The 15,617-nt window shown below is 38.6% G+C and overlaps 1 protein-coding gene across 3 annotated transcripts in view; it reads right to left on the bottom strand.

Moving 5' to 3' along the window:
* fstl5 (follistatin-like 5) overlaps positions 1 to 15,617 on the bottom strand; it is a 201,345-nt gene that overhangs the window by 131,113 nt on the left and 54,615 nt on the right. For all 3 annotated transcript variants that reach the window (XM_084954596.1, XM_084954604.1, XM_084954614.1), the window contains exon 4: positions 3,432 to 3,680. In XM_084954596.1, coding sequence (XP_084810722.1) covers positions 3,432 to 3,680 — 249 coding nt within the window. The remainder of the gene's footprint in view (positions 1 to 3,431; positions 3,681 to 15,617) is intronic.

The following is a 15,617-nucleotide window of genomic DNA, read 5'->3' as shown; positions in this document are numbered from 1 at the left end:
TATTTTTGTTATTGACCAAATACTTATTTTCCACCCTGATTTACGAATAAATTCTTTACAAATCCTACCATGTGGATTCATGGATTTTTTTTTTTCACATTCTGTCTCTCACAGTTGAAGTGTACCTCTGGTGCAAATTACTGACCTCTGTCATCATTTTAGGTGGGGGAACTTGCACAATCGGTGGCTGACTAAATACTTTTTTGCCCCACTGTAAATCATCCCTGTGACAGAGCACAACTTGACCCTCTACTAATGAAAGCTTAAATACAGCTTTAATCTCACTCATGGTTCTGATTGGTTAATTGTTAGTCAACCGACAAGTTGATGACTGTTCTTTTTTAAATTTCGAAACTGCTGTTTTATGTCACAGCACCAAAAGAATCAGTCCACAGTCTCAAAGCAAGTGCTTTAGAGGCAACTAATGCTGAAAGAGGGAGGAAAAGTCATTATTATGCTATGATAATGAGTATATATCTTCCTATTGCTACATAAATTGGACCCATTACCTGGAGGACAAATAATCAAGTAACATATTTAACATGCCATTGAGGGCACATTCTGTTTTACCCACTAATAATCCCTGAATCATAATTACATCTAGATCTGGCTGTAAGCCCTATTACATTTGCTCAATTATTCCTTTCCTCTCGCTGCTATGCTGCCTTTTGTACTTGCAACAAAGAACAAATTCCCTGAAGCTGTGTAACATTTAAGCAATCGCTCTGTTTTCCAATGTAAAGTTTAAAATCACAAACAATTTTTAAAAATATAATTTATGGTTTAATTTCTAAATATTTTAAAGTGCAGAGGAGAAAAAAAATACTGTGATTACTAATCGCTCCAACAGGCTCCTGTGTCCTCTCCCTGGAGCTTTCATCCGATGAGAAATTGATTACATATCAGTCATAGCAGAAAGAAAAACTATCCGGACTGAACAAAGGATGCAATGTTAAAAAAAGAAGAAGAAAAAAGAGCCTGTGTTTCCCCCCCTTCTTTTGGCTCTTGTTGATCTGATATTGATCACCTGACACTGGTCAAATATCCCACTCTGCATTCCGAACAGATGCTGATGGGTGGGGAGGGGATAGCTTGACAGGACAGGGCACATGTGGCAAGCTAGTTAGGACAGTCACTCACAGGAGGATCATTGATCTAGATGCCGTTTTGTGTTTTTAGGATGAAATGCATGCTCAAGTGTTAACACTGCCTTACCTGCATCGCTTTTTTGCTCCCTTAACGTATTCCAAGTCATGAGGCTGCAGTTTTACGATGGTTTGTATGCCGGCTCTTGTATTGTAAAGGGAATTGATGTAAATGCTTGTTTTCCTACCTGCACTGAGGCTTTGTTTATATTTAAATTGAACATTTCAGTAGTGGAAGAAGGCATACTTGGGTAAGGAGGATGTGCTGTTTGTTTTTGTTTTGGTTTATTTTGGTTTTACATCCCGAGAATGTTGTCCTCAAAACTCTCTGTAAGGAGGACCGCAGAGAGTTTCATGTGCGACACTATATAGATCCAAGCACCATTCCTAGTCTCTTATGAAGTTACTTTTCAAAGTTAACAAGTATGTGGAGAAACCCTGTCAAATCAATGCAGATGCAGTCTCTCATGAATATTATGCATATGCTGTATGTGAGGATTTTTCATCAATCCCCTTTGACCTGAAAGGAAAAGGTGCAGAGCGTCAGGAGCTTTTACTTCAGTGATGTCTAGCATTGCGAAGGGAGAAGAGCCTGTTTCCGGGGACTAAGAATAATTGGTATGTTTATACAATCAATGGTAGAATGCAGTCAGCCTTCTCTGGGGAAATATGAACACAACAGCACTACCACCTGCTCCTACCTCCAAAGTGTGCTTTGCAAACCAGAGAGAGCTATATGACTGGTTTCAGGTAGCGTCCTCTTTGTTAAGCTGCTTTCACTATGCGGTATTAATAGTAGTGTAAATGTAAATAAAATGTCATGGATGTCTGCATGTTCAGTAATGTGTTAATTTTGATTTGGTTATTCAGGCAGATTTTTTTTAAGATCATCTGCTTGAATTTTGACATGACATATCTAAATGTGAAGCAAAGCATGCATCTTTTTCACAACCATAACTGTTCTGCTGATATCTTGCTAATTACTATGCTGCTTTTGATGTTTGCTTGTATAAAACTCCCACATGAATTCAACAACATCATTATTTTCTCTATGACAAGATGAAAATGCAGATGCCATACTGGATAACTGCTTTACTGTGTACATTTTTACCTACACCAACCATGGATCGTTAAACAGGCTCTGACTCACAGTCAATTTTTGTGAGAAAGAACATATTAACGACAACAACAAATTTCTATATGTTGTAATACCCCATAAAATCATCAGTTGAAATCTATGTGGAAATTTCCACTCCGGGTCTGGGATGAGACCCCGCCCCAAGTGGAGGAGTTTAAGTATCTCGGGGTTTTGTTCAGTAATGGGAGAAGGGAGCGGGAGATCGACAGACGGATTGGTGCGGCGGCTGCAGTGATGCGGACGCTGTACCGGTCTGTTGTGGTGAAGAGAGAGCTGAGTGTAAAAGTGAAGCTCTCAATTTACCGGTCGGTCTACGCCTACCCTCACCTATGGTCACGAGCTGTGGGTCGTGACCGAAAGAACGAGATCGTGAATACAAGCGGCGGAAATGGGTTTCCTCCAAAGGGTGGCTGGCCTCTCCCTTAGAGATAGGGTGAGAAGTTCAGCCATCCGGGAGGGGCTCAGAGTAGAGCCGCTGTTCCTCCACATCGAAAGGAGCCAGTTGAGGTGGTTCGGGCATCTGACAAGGATGCCCCCTGGGCGTCTCCTGGGCAAGGTTTTCTGGCCATGTCCCACCGGGAGGAGACCCAGGACACGCTGGAGAGATTATATCTCTCGATTGGCCTGGGAACACCTTGGTGTTCTGCCGGATAAGCTGGAGGAGGTGGCTGGGGAGAGGGAGGTCTGGGCTTCTCTGCTTGGGCTGCTGCCCCCCGTGACCCGGCCCCGGATAAGCGAAAGAAAATGGATGGATGGAATTTCACAACAGCAAAGATAGAGACATAAAGTGTAAAGTTTTGCTGGACGTTTCCTACACATGCAGTTTTTATCGCCAGGTAACCACCATATTTAAGCACTGCCTTTAAAAAAACATTGCCCAAATAACCTCTCAGAAGTATTACCAAGATGACTGTCAAGTGAACAGATTTGCTTAAAGAAGATTTGCTCAAATCAGGACTTTTTACTGATGTAAAACATTGTTACAATAAGCAGTGGGTGTATCCAAAGGTATTTCTAATGGCAACTTAAATATGTTAAATCCTGCAAGTGACGGGGCCATTTTGACTTCATATACTGTTCATTACTAAAGGTACAAGGTGGACTAGATAACACATCTGTCATGAGAAATATGTCTCAAAGCTTCTTACCTTTGTAGAAGCACTCTTCACTGTGCATGATGGTAATCCTGTGTCCTCTGATGCATGAGGTTCGGTGGAGCTCACAATGGTTCTGGTAGAGTTTCCCATCTGAACCGCACACCGGCTTGTAGTGTGGTTTGCAGTGATCCAAGCACTTGCACTCCCCTTGTTCGGTCTCATGATTGACCACACAATGGCGTCCCAAGCCACAGTACTTGTGTTCACATGGACCCGGATAGCTGTTGTGCCCCATAAAGCCTAGAAAACACACAATGGGGCGTAGAGCATTACACTTTTGTCTGACTTTAACTCGTGATCTAAACAGGTTCCTGCCAGAAACAAATCGAAGGCCTGGATTTAGGCTCCTGTCAAGGGCTGGTTCTAATTCAGGCTTTTTCCCTGTCCCCTAGCCCCTCGGGGAATTCCCATCAATACAGGAAGGTGTTTTTCTCAACTCAAAGTGTCAGTGAGATCCATAAATTATGCAAGTCAAGTTCACTGTAAACCATTCACAGCAGGAAAAAGCAAAGAAATACATTTCTTTTTTTTATTTCATATTTACACCTGTGTGTCCTGAAAACCTCCCACTGAGTGGACTGATGAAAGAAAATGATTAACTAGACAAGCATATTTACAATAACAATCAATCAGTCAATCAAGCAGTTAACTTTAGTAGTTCAAAGACTCCACCCTTATGGTGAATGGATCCAGCAGCTCTTTTATTCCACTTGTCTGCTTTGAGGTTTCAAATATTTTATAAGCCTATGTGACAAGAAAAGAGTGCAGTTCTATAACTTTTATTTATGTACAATTAAATGGTAGCACATGACAGCAATTCTCTTAAATTTCAAACCAAGCCATCATGAGGTGATCTGCTCAACACCCATAACCTTGTAGCTATTAGACAGTCCAGGCTCCGATGCATAGATAATTTACCACCAAGTCACAAGTCAATCAGCAATATCATGCACTCCCATTTGATGATATTTCAATTGCTTGACTCAGGATTGGGGGGGGGGGGGATTTGGGATTCACCGTCTTTGCTTCACTAATGAATATTTTCATTGTCGTCAATACAAGCTACAGAATTTCTATGGTCTTTTGATGGTTTCTATGATCTTGGTCTACTACCTAGGCTAAACCTTTTTCAGCGTGGCCTATCTAAGCTAACATCTAACATTGGCAAAAGTGCAAGAGCTACCTGACAAAGATCAATATCCTTTACACAAACTCGTTTCAAATTTTTGATTTAAGGTTATCATAATGGGAAATTTTCACTGTGTGCTCCCTTCTTAGGCAAAACTCAACATACATGTGCACAGAGGTTCAAGAGAGAATGTAACTATAACTGTGCAAAAGAACAGGAACAGGAACAATGAGAGTCATTCACAATAGTATAATATGTGACACAGTATTATTATTTCATTTCTAAATATCATTTTGTTCTGTAGAACAAAACCATGGTACCCATGAGAACATCTTTTAAAAACCTGGTGTTTCATCTCAATCGCAGCGATTATTTCCTACAAGATATAGACTAGTGATAATGTCATAATTAATCAATATATAAACTTTTCCAGTATTATTTTTGTTGGTATTCATTATATTTTTCTAACCATTTGGATCTTTTAAAATAAATTATGAACTGTTTAAGAAAAAGTCCCTAAATGAATTAACAGCTCACTACCAATTAAGTTGACAACCAAGGTTAGAAACAAGGTCAGTATACTTAAAACTAAACTAAACTTAAATGGTAAAAAAACCCAAAGAAAACTAGATTTTAACAAAAAAGCACTGATACATTGTTGTGTTCCTAAAATGAACTAAAATGCAGACAAACTCTTGTTAGCTTTAGGTTTTGTCAGTTTGATCAAATGTGGCAACAGAACAAGGATATGGAGGCTTTGGTCCAGATGTTTACTGGCACTTGACATGTTTACGGGACAAGTTTTTGTACTGTGAAAGCCATTACAGATGAGCATGTCAATGGCTGCATTAAGAAGAGGTGAGTCTGAAAATTATTTTTATGCACAAAATACAAGCATGACTTTTACAAGTCCAGTACGTTAAGGCATCAGTGTTTGTCTGAACGTAAAACATTTTGCCATGCCAAACACTAACCATATCATAATAAATTGAAAGCTTAAACTAAACTAACTAAAACTAAATATTTCAAACAATAAATATTAAATGGACCCACTCTTGAAACTAACAAATTAAAAATGGATTGAAAGACAAAAATTTGAAATTAAATATGAATAAAAACTCATGAAAAATACAAAACTATAATAACTTTGATTGGAAACCACAAGGAGAGGGTTTGTTTACAAGGTCAATGTGCCCCTCAGTGTACATGTGCAGTACCTCCACCTTGCTGCAAGTGGGAACTGAATGACCAGAAGAGATGGAGCAGCTTGTATTTTGCAGTAACCAATGTATTTTCAAATAAAGTGACCCTTAAAATAGCAAGGGCTACAATGTCATTCAGTATTCATTGAATTCTAGGGTTAAGGAATTGAGGATTTAAAATGAAAAAATAACCAAAAACCATATGTGTGAAAGGTGTCCTTGAGTAACAGATTTATTTCTGGAAGACTATAAGGTTGCAGTTCTGCAACAAACCCTGATCTCTGACCACTGTGTGGAGGAGGGAAAAAAAGGAGGAAAAGACGTAATAAGAGAGCCAAACATCACAGCTTATATGGTGATTCAGCAGCAAACATAAATAAAATCATAAAGCTGTGTGATTTGTGAGGATGACTTCATTTACAAGGGGTTTTATGAGAGCAAGATTAGTGTGATTTTCTCTGTGGTCTGCCTTTTCAACCTGTATGAACACTAACACGACTTGACAGGCCACAGATCAGTCCGTACAGTAACCCATGAACCATATCAAATATATTGGCTTTCTAATAGCAGCCTGCCCGCTCTTAGATTGCCCTTTGGAATAGTCCACAAGAGGCGGAGGGGTATGTTGAGCGCAGAAGGGAAAAAAATGAAAAAAATAACCTCAATCATACCTCTCAAGGCTGCACCCTGATGAACGTAAGGGAAGTCAGGCAATGACTACACGGAAAATGATTATAGCTTTGTCCACTACCTACTCCAATAGAGAAAAGGTCACTGTGTTTATAGGCCTTAGTGTACCCTTATTTAAAAACTACCAAAGTAATAACACTACCCTGCAAATATAGTTCAACCTTTTTTTTCACATGACAAAAAGGACATCATAAAGGCTGTAATAAAAGATAAAATAAAAAAACAAAGATAAATAAATAAAAAGAACACATACATATTTAAACACACACACACCTTCATACAGACCACCAACTGGTGTTAATGAATGAAAGCCCACCATGGCAAACAGCCTTATGGAGGAGTGTCATGAATTCTGTTTTAATGAACACAATCGCAACATGCCTTGTGCATATTAAAGAGGTGGAACTGGCTTTATGACTATGAAAACACACAAACACACACACAATACAGAATAGACAATAGCGATACAGTTGTTTGATTGATGTACTTCCCTATCGAGGCCCTTACACTATAAGAGACTATGTGTCACAACAAGCTGTATCTTCCTTTTTCGTAGTTAATTTATTTTCTATTTTCTCCAGCTTTATCAGAGAGCTGGAGAAATTCCTCAAATATTCAACATGAAATTAAATGGAAATTATTCTCATAACAGATGACATTTTTTAAAAATGTTTTATGTGATCGATAGAAACATTTTTAAATTCTGACAGTCTGCTCGTGTTGTGGGTTTTTAATCATAGTTTTTAAAACTACATCTAATTTTCATTTGAGGCAATTTTGTTTTTTGGCTCAGTCCTACTCAAATAAAAATAAGACAGTAACCTCACTGCAACTCATAGGAAACCCCACAAAAAAAAAAGAAAAAATTTCACATTCAATGACCAAGTAGTTGCAGCAACCAACTCTTCCCCCAGATATTGAGACTGCAACATCCTCATCCTCTGAGCAACCAATTTCAATTGCAAGGTGATTGCACAGGTCAAAAGCAGGAGGCAACCTAAAAATTGCAGTTGAGCTAAAACTGATTGTGGTCACTTAAAGTCTGATGAAAGTCTGCAAACAATTCCATCAAATTGATAAATGCGGACAGATGGCAGAATGCCAACATGCTGCAATCGATTTACGTCATTCTGCACCAATGAGTGCAGAATGAGTACAACCAGTTGTCAACTGGTTGTACTCTGGTTTAATTGCTATATAAAAGCAAGGTTGTTGATCATCAATGTGATACTTTTATTAAATTCCCTAACAACTACGTTGCTATTAAGGAGATTTTTTTTCTGTTTCAGATCTATGAGGTTTTGGCTAGACTCTGAATCTATGTAGTTAATGAGAATTTCTGGATGCAGACAGTACAACAGGACCCCAATCATACACAGATGACTGATTACACCTTATTGTCATTATATCACAATCTATCATCAAAGTAACTTTTAATATGGCAACTCATGGCAAGTTGTCACAGACTCTGATGCCCATCTTCATAGCAACCCTTTCTAAAAGGACAAGATCGTAAGTTCATTGCACAGAGTCATTATAATATTGGCCATGCAATGGTCTCCGGCTACTGTTTTGTGACTATAGCATTTGATAAAGTTTGGCTTACAACCAGCTGAAATGACTTAGCTGTGAAGCAGATTGATGTTTCAGAAGAGATAAAAGTCAATGACAGCATCCAAAGCATTTCTTTGCTGTCGAGAAAGACACTCACCCCGCCTTACATACACTCTTTTCTGTATTGGGAATAATGAGAATGCATGATAGCTATCAAGAACAACACAAAGAAAACAAAAATGTTGGTGTTTAGCAATACTACAGTCTTTACCACTTTAGTTCCAGTTCATGTTTAAGAGTAGATTTTAGTACATACCTATACTCGAACTGACTTCTAACCCATATTTAGCTATCAACTCTATTAATCTTCCAAAGCATTATTAAAAAAGTAGATTAAATATTAAAATAAGAGCTACATTTTGTCTACTTTGCCTGAGAATTATCGTAACAACTAGGCTTCTACTGGTAATGTTCACATAATGTAATTTCCTCTCCGATCACTGTCACTGCAGAGCACGAATATCTAAAAAATATATAATGTCAATGCATTTTTATTTTCCTTCCCATTATCCACTCCTAAAGCAAGATTATTTCTTACATAGCTATTTTGGCAAGTTGCCAGTGAACATACTGCATTAGGCATTTCATTTACTCAGAACCATATTACCCAATGCAAATTAGCTGCACACGATCACAACTCGTAGATCACAAAGTTTCACTTAATTTCCTCTACATAAGGATGCCCAACTTAACTAGAAAACTGTCATGTAAAATAGAAAAATAACAAAATAAGGTGTAAGCAGACCAGCATGCACAAATTTTACTCACACTGCACACAAGCTGTTTACTACCAACCAATAAATATTGACTACAGAGAGGTGCTTCACTGCATTAATTACAATCTATGATATATTTAGCTTTGAGCGGGACAGTATAGTGCTCGATTCATTCACAGAGAAACCAAGATCAACACCATCTATTCACAGACAACCGCAGCAGATGGTTATAGAAATGCATTAAAGAAATAGCTTTGCTTCTGAGACTGGATCCATTACATTCTTTGTCGTTAGCATCACTTTATTCTTCCATTTATTAAAAACAACTTTTACTTTTGCAAAGTCTCTTTCTACAGAGATGGATAAGAGCGGAAATCACAATAGTTTCAGGCTTTTGTTTTTATGATAATAGTTTGTATAATTATATGTATTTAAAGACAATGAGTCTAGAGATGTTTAAAAAAAAACATACTGCATAATTTCAAAGCTTCCTAGAACATCAGAAGAATCAGCTGAAAGACTTCTACAGTTTCACTTTTGAGGCTTTCAATCAGAAGCCTTCATGAATATCTGCCTTCAGTTTTAGCAGTCACACGTCAGGGTAAACAAAATGACTTAAAGTGGTGCGCCTCATTCATATCCCAAACAATCCCCCCACACATAGCCCCGCATTATGCTCTATCCGTCACAGAGGATTTAGACGGGATATAAGTGTGTACACTGTGACCTGATTGGAGCCAGTCAATTTGCTAGTTTATTAATTCCCCGCGGTGCACTGGCGTAATGATTATTCAGTGAATTTGTGTCGCACAGCGAGGCATCCTCCGTCACCAGCAGGGTCAGCGAAGGGCAGAGTCATCTGTTATCAGTATGCACATCCAACTGTCTGGCCATCAGCTGACAACAGAGACAAATGAGGGATCGTACACAGCAATTCCTTTATTGATGACCTATTGTTTTTCAAAACGTGGACAGAAATCCATGATGCCAAATCTTCAATGTGACCCTTAGGGTAGAAATGTAACTTGTCTTGTATACACCCACTGAGATTATAGATCATGTTCTACCAGTGGCTGAATACAATCTGTTTACTTGAAATATAATGCATGAGTCTCGCTCTGTGAAACTTCATTGCAGCTGATGCTTCTTTTCAGAGCAGCCAGTCAATTTGTTTCTCCTCTGCTTATTGTTTTATCACGGAGTAGTACAATATTTTTATTGTAACGTGCTATGACATGAACTGTCATTTGTAAACACACCACAACTTCTGCTACAATACCTCAGCTTAGGTGGTATTCTTTTCTTTCCATGCATCTACTACACTAAAAACAAGAAGAAAACAAAAGAAACTGAAAAAATCAAACAGACTCCCACACCATGCAAGTTTTGCTAGAGGACTCAATAACACTTTGAGACACTGTGGATACTGACATATGGGTGGACTGAATAGTGATGATGTGTGAGTGGTGATAGCAGACTGGAAATTATATAAAAGTCACATGCTAATAAAAGTTTTTAGCGACAATTTTTGAGTTTGAAAGAGTCGTTCCTGTCAGCTGGCTCACTGGAATTTCCTTCTTCTTTTTTTTAACTGCAGTTAGAATGAGGCTGGATAGCAGAGAAATTATATAATATTTGTGAAGTCAACACAGCCAAGGCTGACTAAGCAAAACCAGTGAGCACAAATTCTTTAGCAGAAAGTAGAACAAAAAGGCCAAAGTCAGCAGGTCAGAACCCAGAAATTGTCATTAACATACTCCCCAACAGAGATCATTTTTGCATAGCTTCGAGAACTGAAAGTATATTTATGCAGACTGCAACAAAACAGTGCAGCAACATGAGGTTTATAAGAAAAAGCAAAGGGATCTTAGACGCCCTATATCAAGTAGCTTCCTTTGATGATCATGTCAAACATGCTGGGAAACAATGCCTTTGTGAGATTTATAATATTTGTTAGCTGTCTTCATCATAAAGAAAGCAAGGTACAAAGAATTTTAGGAAAAATGTAAAACTAAAACACTGGGGGGGGGGTTTCAACGTTTTTTTCAACCCACGTTCTTGATCTAAAACATCTGACTCAGCTAAGCCTTATAATTAATCCATCTTTGTTCTCCACTAAAGGAGACCCATTATCCTCACTTTCAGTTCCATCTTTTTCATTGTTGCTTTCTACTTAAGCAGCTTTTCATGAGCCACAGCTCAACATAATTCCTATTTATCTTAAATTGAGGCTTTAATGCAGCCCTCAAGTTTATCTTCTGTTTGAAACAAACCATTTAGCTCTTTTTGCACTCCATTTAAACTAGCTTTTGTCTGATTGGTTACCCATTATCAACAGACGGTTTGAAAATCATGTGGGTGGGGCTTCTGTGTTCACAGCCAGAGTTAGGTGCTTGAAACTGAGCATCTGAAGCCTGAGCTGTTAGGTTAGAGTTACTAACACACACTCTGAACTGGCGATTATTCAAAAACAAACAAAAAAACAAACAAAAACCCTTTGGTAACATTTATTGGGTCAAAAGTTTACATTAGTTTACAAAAAGTTTCCAAACACTTAAATGATTTCTTTGAATTGTTCTTTTTCCTGAACAGCAAAATCTTTAATGACTTAAAGCTTTAATGAAGCTGAAGAATTTAGAAATAGTCCTCCTTTGTTACTGCATCAACTTTGGACAATTTCCCAGGACCACTGGGAGTAAAACAGCCCTGGATCATGTTACATCATCATGACTGACAGTGGTTTAAAAGCCTCACCTCCTTGAAACATCTGTCTGTTTTTGGGTTATTCCTGAACATCCAAACCAATTTCCTCTCATTTCAGAGTAACACCTTGGGACCTTGGCAGAGTGGTTAATCGTTCACAGACAAATAACATATATTTAACCTCTTAAGCACCCACGCACCCAAAGATGGGTGCAAAAGGAAGGAGATGCGGAGATCAGAAAACCACTGGGGGCTTAACAGGTTAAGTACAATTGTTTGTGCTGATGATTTTCAAATCTGCAGTTGATTAGAAATGACTCCAAGAGACCTTCCTACATAACTTGTGTAAATCTAAAATTCTCATTCTCAGATCTTCACTGAGTTCCTTTAGCATTGTTCTGAATATTCAGTGCTGTCAAACAAATCGTTTTTATGCTGACACAGAGAAACTACCAGTAGCAGTAAATCATGACTCCTAACAAGAAGTTAATAGGCCTTGGCATGATCAAGTTAAAAGACACTACAGAACCTTCAACGTCACTTATTCAAAATTCGAATGTAAAATCATTTCACGGTGGACAAAGAACAGTATAAAGAAATTATTAAAATTGCATTTAAACTTCTGACCACAATTGGTAGTATGCACCATTGAAACATACATAAGAAAAGAATAAAGGAAAAATATAATATCATTAAATTAAAGAAAAACTTTGGGTTAATTTTATGCAAGTCATTTATTCATTCATTAAAATATTAGGATACTGTTATGTTTTAGCCTTTTAAGTTACATTCAAATATATTCATGGTATGCAAATGAAGCATTTAGCACTGATAACAGCTGCATAATTGTCAATTAGTGACAGGTATTACAGTAACTTTAAACTGCAGAGAAGTTCTCTGAAATTGTTTGATGAGCGACAGTTATTAAGTTAAAGTTATGTTAGTGCTATTGTGGACAGCTGGACATTGCAATTGACTGAACTACTGTTTGCATCACAGACTGAAAGGACCCTGACTCTGACAGAAAGGACCCTGAAAGGAGTCTGACTGTTTAAAATGACAAGCTTTAATGTCACCTTGGAAATTACTTAACAGTTCACCAGCTGTATGCTTGCTATATGCTGAAAGAATGGCACTGACAACAGCTGTTTATGCAAAACTGCAGCTGAATATTGAAGTAATCAAAAATGTAAAAAAAAAATTAAATTAAAAAAATCCCTGATTCAACATTTACCTTTAAAATCTTTCCGGGAGCTAAATAAACTTTTGTTCTTAACCTTGTTTGATAGAGTTCTGTGTTTTGAAATCTCAGTGTGGCGAATGGCTTAAGATGCAAAGACAATTAGTCAGAATTATCTCATTAAAAACCAAATGAAAATATGCCCTGTGCAGGTAAAACATTAACCTTTAGTCAGAGCGTGTAAGCAACACCAAGGTCCTGACAGATGTGACTCCAGTGTGCAGTATTTGAAGGGCATCATCCCTCCATGCATGCATAATGAGGTGAACACTGTGTAAAGGGATAACAGACGTACTTGGACATGGCCAACATAATCAGATTGTCTTTGCAGATGGATCAAAGCATTGCTATGGCACCAAAAGACAAGCTTTAAAACCACAAAAAACCCAATAGTGTTATGGAAATTGTCTTCCCCAAAGTGTAACAACCTGCACTCTTTGTAAAGCCATTCAAGCTTCTGATAACTCTGGTCCTGATGCTGACTCAAACAAACAAACAAACAAACAAAAAACAAAAACACACACACAGACATCCATTTAAGCAATATTGTTTTGAAGCATATTTTTTCCTTGGACAGGCATCTCTGTACCTCTTTTTTTTTTTTTTTTTGCGAATGCTTTCTATTCTCTTTGTAAACTCAAACTGTTGCTGTAGTACCTGTATCTGATGTTTTCCATTCCATTAGAACAGCTCCGAGTCCTGAGGGAGAGAGCGAAGCGTGGTAAACAACAGCCAGGCGCTAAGCTCACACAGTGCAGAGTTTAGCTGGCCCACAAGGCCCATGAATAAGAAAAAGGAGATGCAAATTGGAATAAACAACAACTACAACAATCTCAAAACTTTACTTGCGCATAAACAATGTCACACTCCCTCACACCAACTGACACTTCGTGCAAATAAGTTATCTGAAATCTCAGACGGTGAGCAAGTTCTTAAGTGGAGCGCTGCGAATACTGGAAGGCACAAGCGTCTACATTAGCAGCGGCAGCAGCAAAGTGCATTTTTAGCCAACCTGTTGTCATGCAAAGAATAGGTGTAACATATTCACGGTTAAACATCTGACATCATCCAGTCTGCCATCATCCGGCGTTTTTCTCAAACAATGGTTGCATGTAAGTCTGACCATTAGCAGCGTCTCAGGAACGGCGATCTCCTGAATGTCACCAATTTGTTGACAATGAATTATTTGTGACATATTTATGGAGAAGGACATTTAATGGCACTAAGCATGATTTATTTTCAGCCATCCTGAGCTGGAGGCATGCATAGTCTCGGAGATTTCATTTTAAAACAACTGGTGAATAATTTTCACCTAAAGTCAGGAACCTTTAACCAATAGAAAGAATTTTGAATCTTACAATGGATTGACTTCAGATAAATTCATTTCAGGCTCAATTTCTGATGTGTTTGTTAAGCTCGCAAACTTGTCTCTTTATTCAAAAATGAATCTTCTGCCAGGAAAAGGTGTTAAGTCTGGTCACTGCGACCCCCTTCACATTCGGTGCTAAATGATTTACTAAAGCAGCATGGTGGCGCAGTGGTTAGCACTGTTGCCTCACAGCAAGAAGGTCCTGAGTTCGACTTCGTCATCTGTGGATTCTGCATGTTCTCCTTGTGTTTGTGTGGGCTCTCTCTAGGTACTCCAGCTTCTCTCTCAGTCCAGTGACATGGACACCAGGGTTGGCTGGAAGACTGTTTACTTAGCCTGGCAGGGCAAAGGACACTGTCTCAGCTGAACTATGGACACGCACACACATACATATACTGATACTGATAAGCACTCACTGACGCATCACCCTCCCTACGCTTACCTCCCCTCTGATGTGGACATCGGGTCAGCTGGAGGCGCAGTCGAAGATTGCAGCGGTCCCAGATCAGATGTACACACTGGAACTCTTTCCCATGTTGCTGTCTGTGTTATTGTGCTATGGTGTGTTGATATCTGTGCATTCCTGTATTATCCTTTTGTGTTACACATTTCGATGTTTTTTTCCTCGCTACCTAGCCTGACCTGTCTCCCCAATGTGATGTTTGTGTATTGTATGTACGGTCGGCAAGGTCTGTCATCTCGGTTGTGGGCAAAAGACCTGCAACTGACAAATAAAGGCTATTTCATCTCTTATCATCTCTCATTTGGTTAACTGGTGACTCTAAACTGCCCACAGGTGTAAATGTGAATGTAAATGATAGTCTTTCAATCTGTGTTAGCCCCGCAGATTGGTGACCTGTCCAGGGTGTAACCTTCCCCTTGGTAGCTGGAATAGACTCCAGTGCCCCCGTGACCCTGACAAGGACGAGTAGATGAGAATGGATCGATGGATTATCTCCACATTTCATAAGTGAACAAACGTCAGTTTAAAAGGTAAAAAGAACAGGCTGGTTACACAGGCAGTCTGGGCTTCTGACAACAGTTTGTTCCAGAACAACAATAACAATGGACTCCAGAAGGTCCACGAGAACAGACCATAACTCACTACATGTCAAGAGGGTCTCCAGTTTAAACTTCCTCTGTCAGAGGACCTGTCCTGCAATAGACACACCTATGCTCTCAGTGGCCAGGAGTTAACTTCGTGAGGAAGCTAAGGAAGGCTGGGTAAATAAAAATTCCCAGTACTATAAAACACGTTCAGCGCAAAAAGATGCACTCCATAAGAAAATGAAGCTTGAAGTATATTTTCTCCCTTCTATATTTAGCGTGAGAGGCTACTTAAGGGTTTACTTAAAATACACACTATATCAATATGTTTAAAATCAGCTCTTGCAGATAATGAACAGCTCATACAGCTCAAAATGTAAATGTGCATAATTATCAATTTTTCACCAGAACACTGTCAATTTAGAAAGCTCATGGGTTTTGAAATATCAGAATCAGATTAAAATTTA

Source organism: Perissodus microlepis, chromosome 2 (assembly GCF_051167445.1).
Source record: "Perissodus microlepis isolate ML-2025 ecotype Zambia chromosome 2, ASM5116744v1, whole genome shotgun sequence".
NCBI lineage: Eukaryota > Metazoa > Chordata > Actinopteri > Cichliformes > Cichlidae > Perissodus > Perissodus microlepis.
This window is presented reverse-complemented; position numbering and strand designations above follow the sequence as displayed.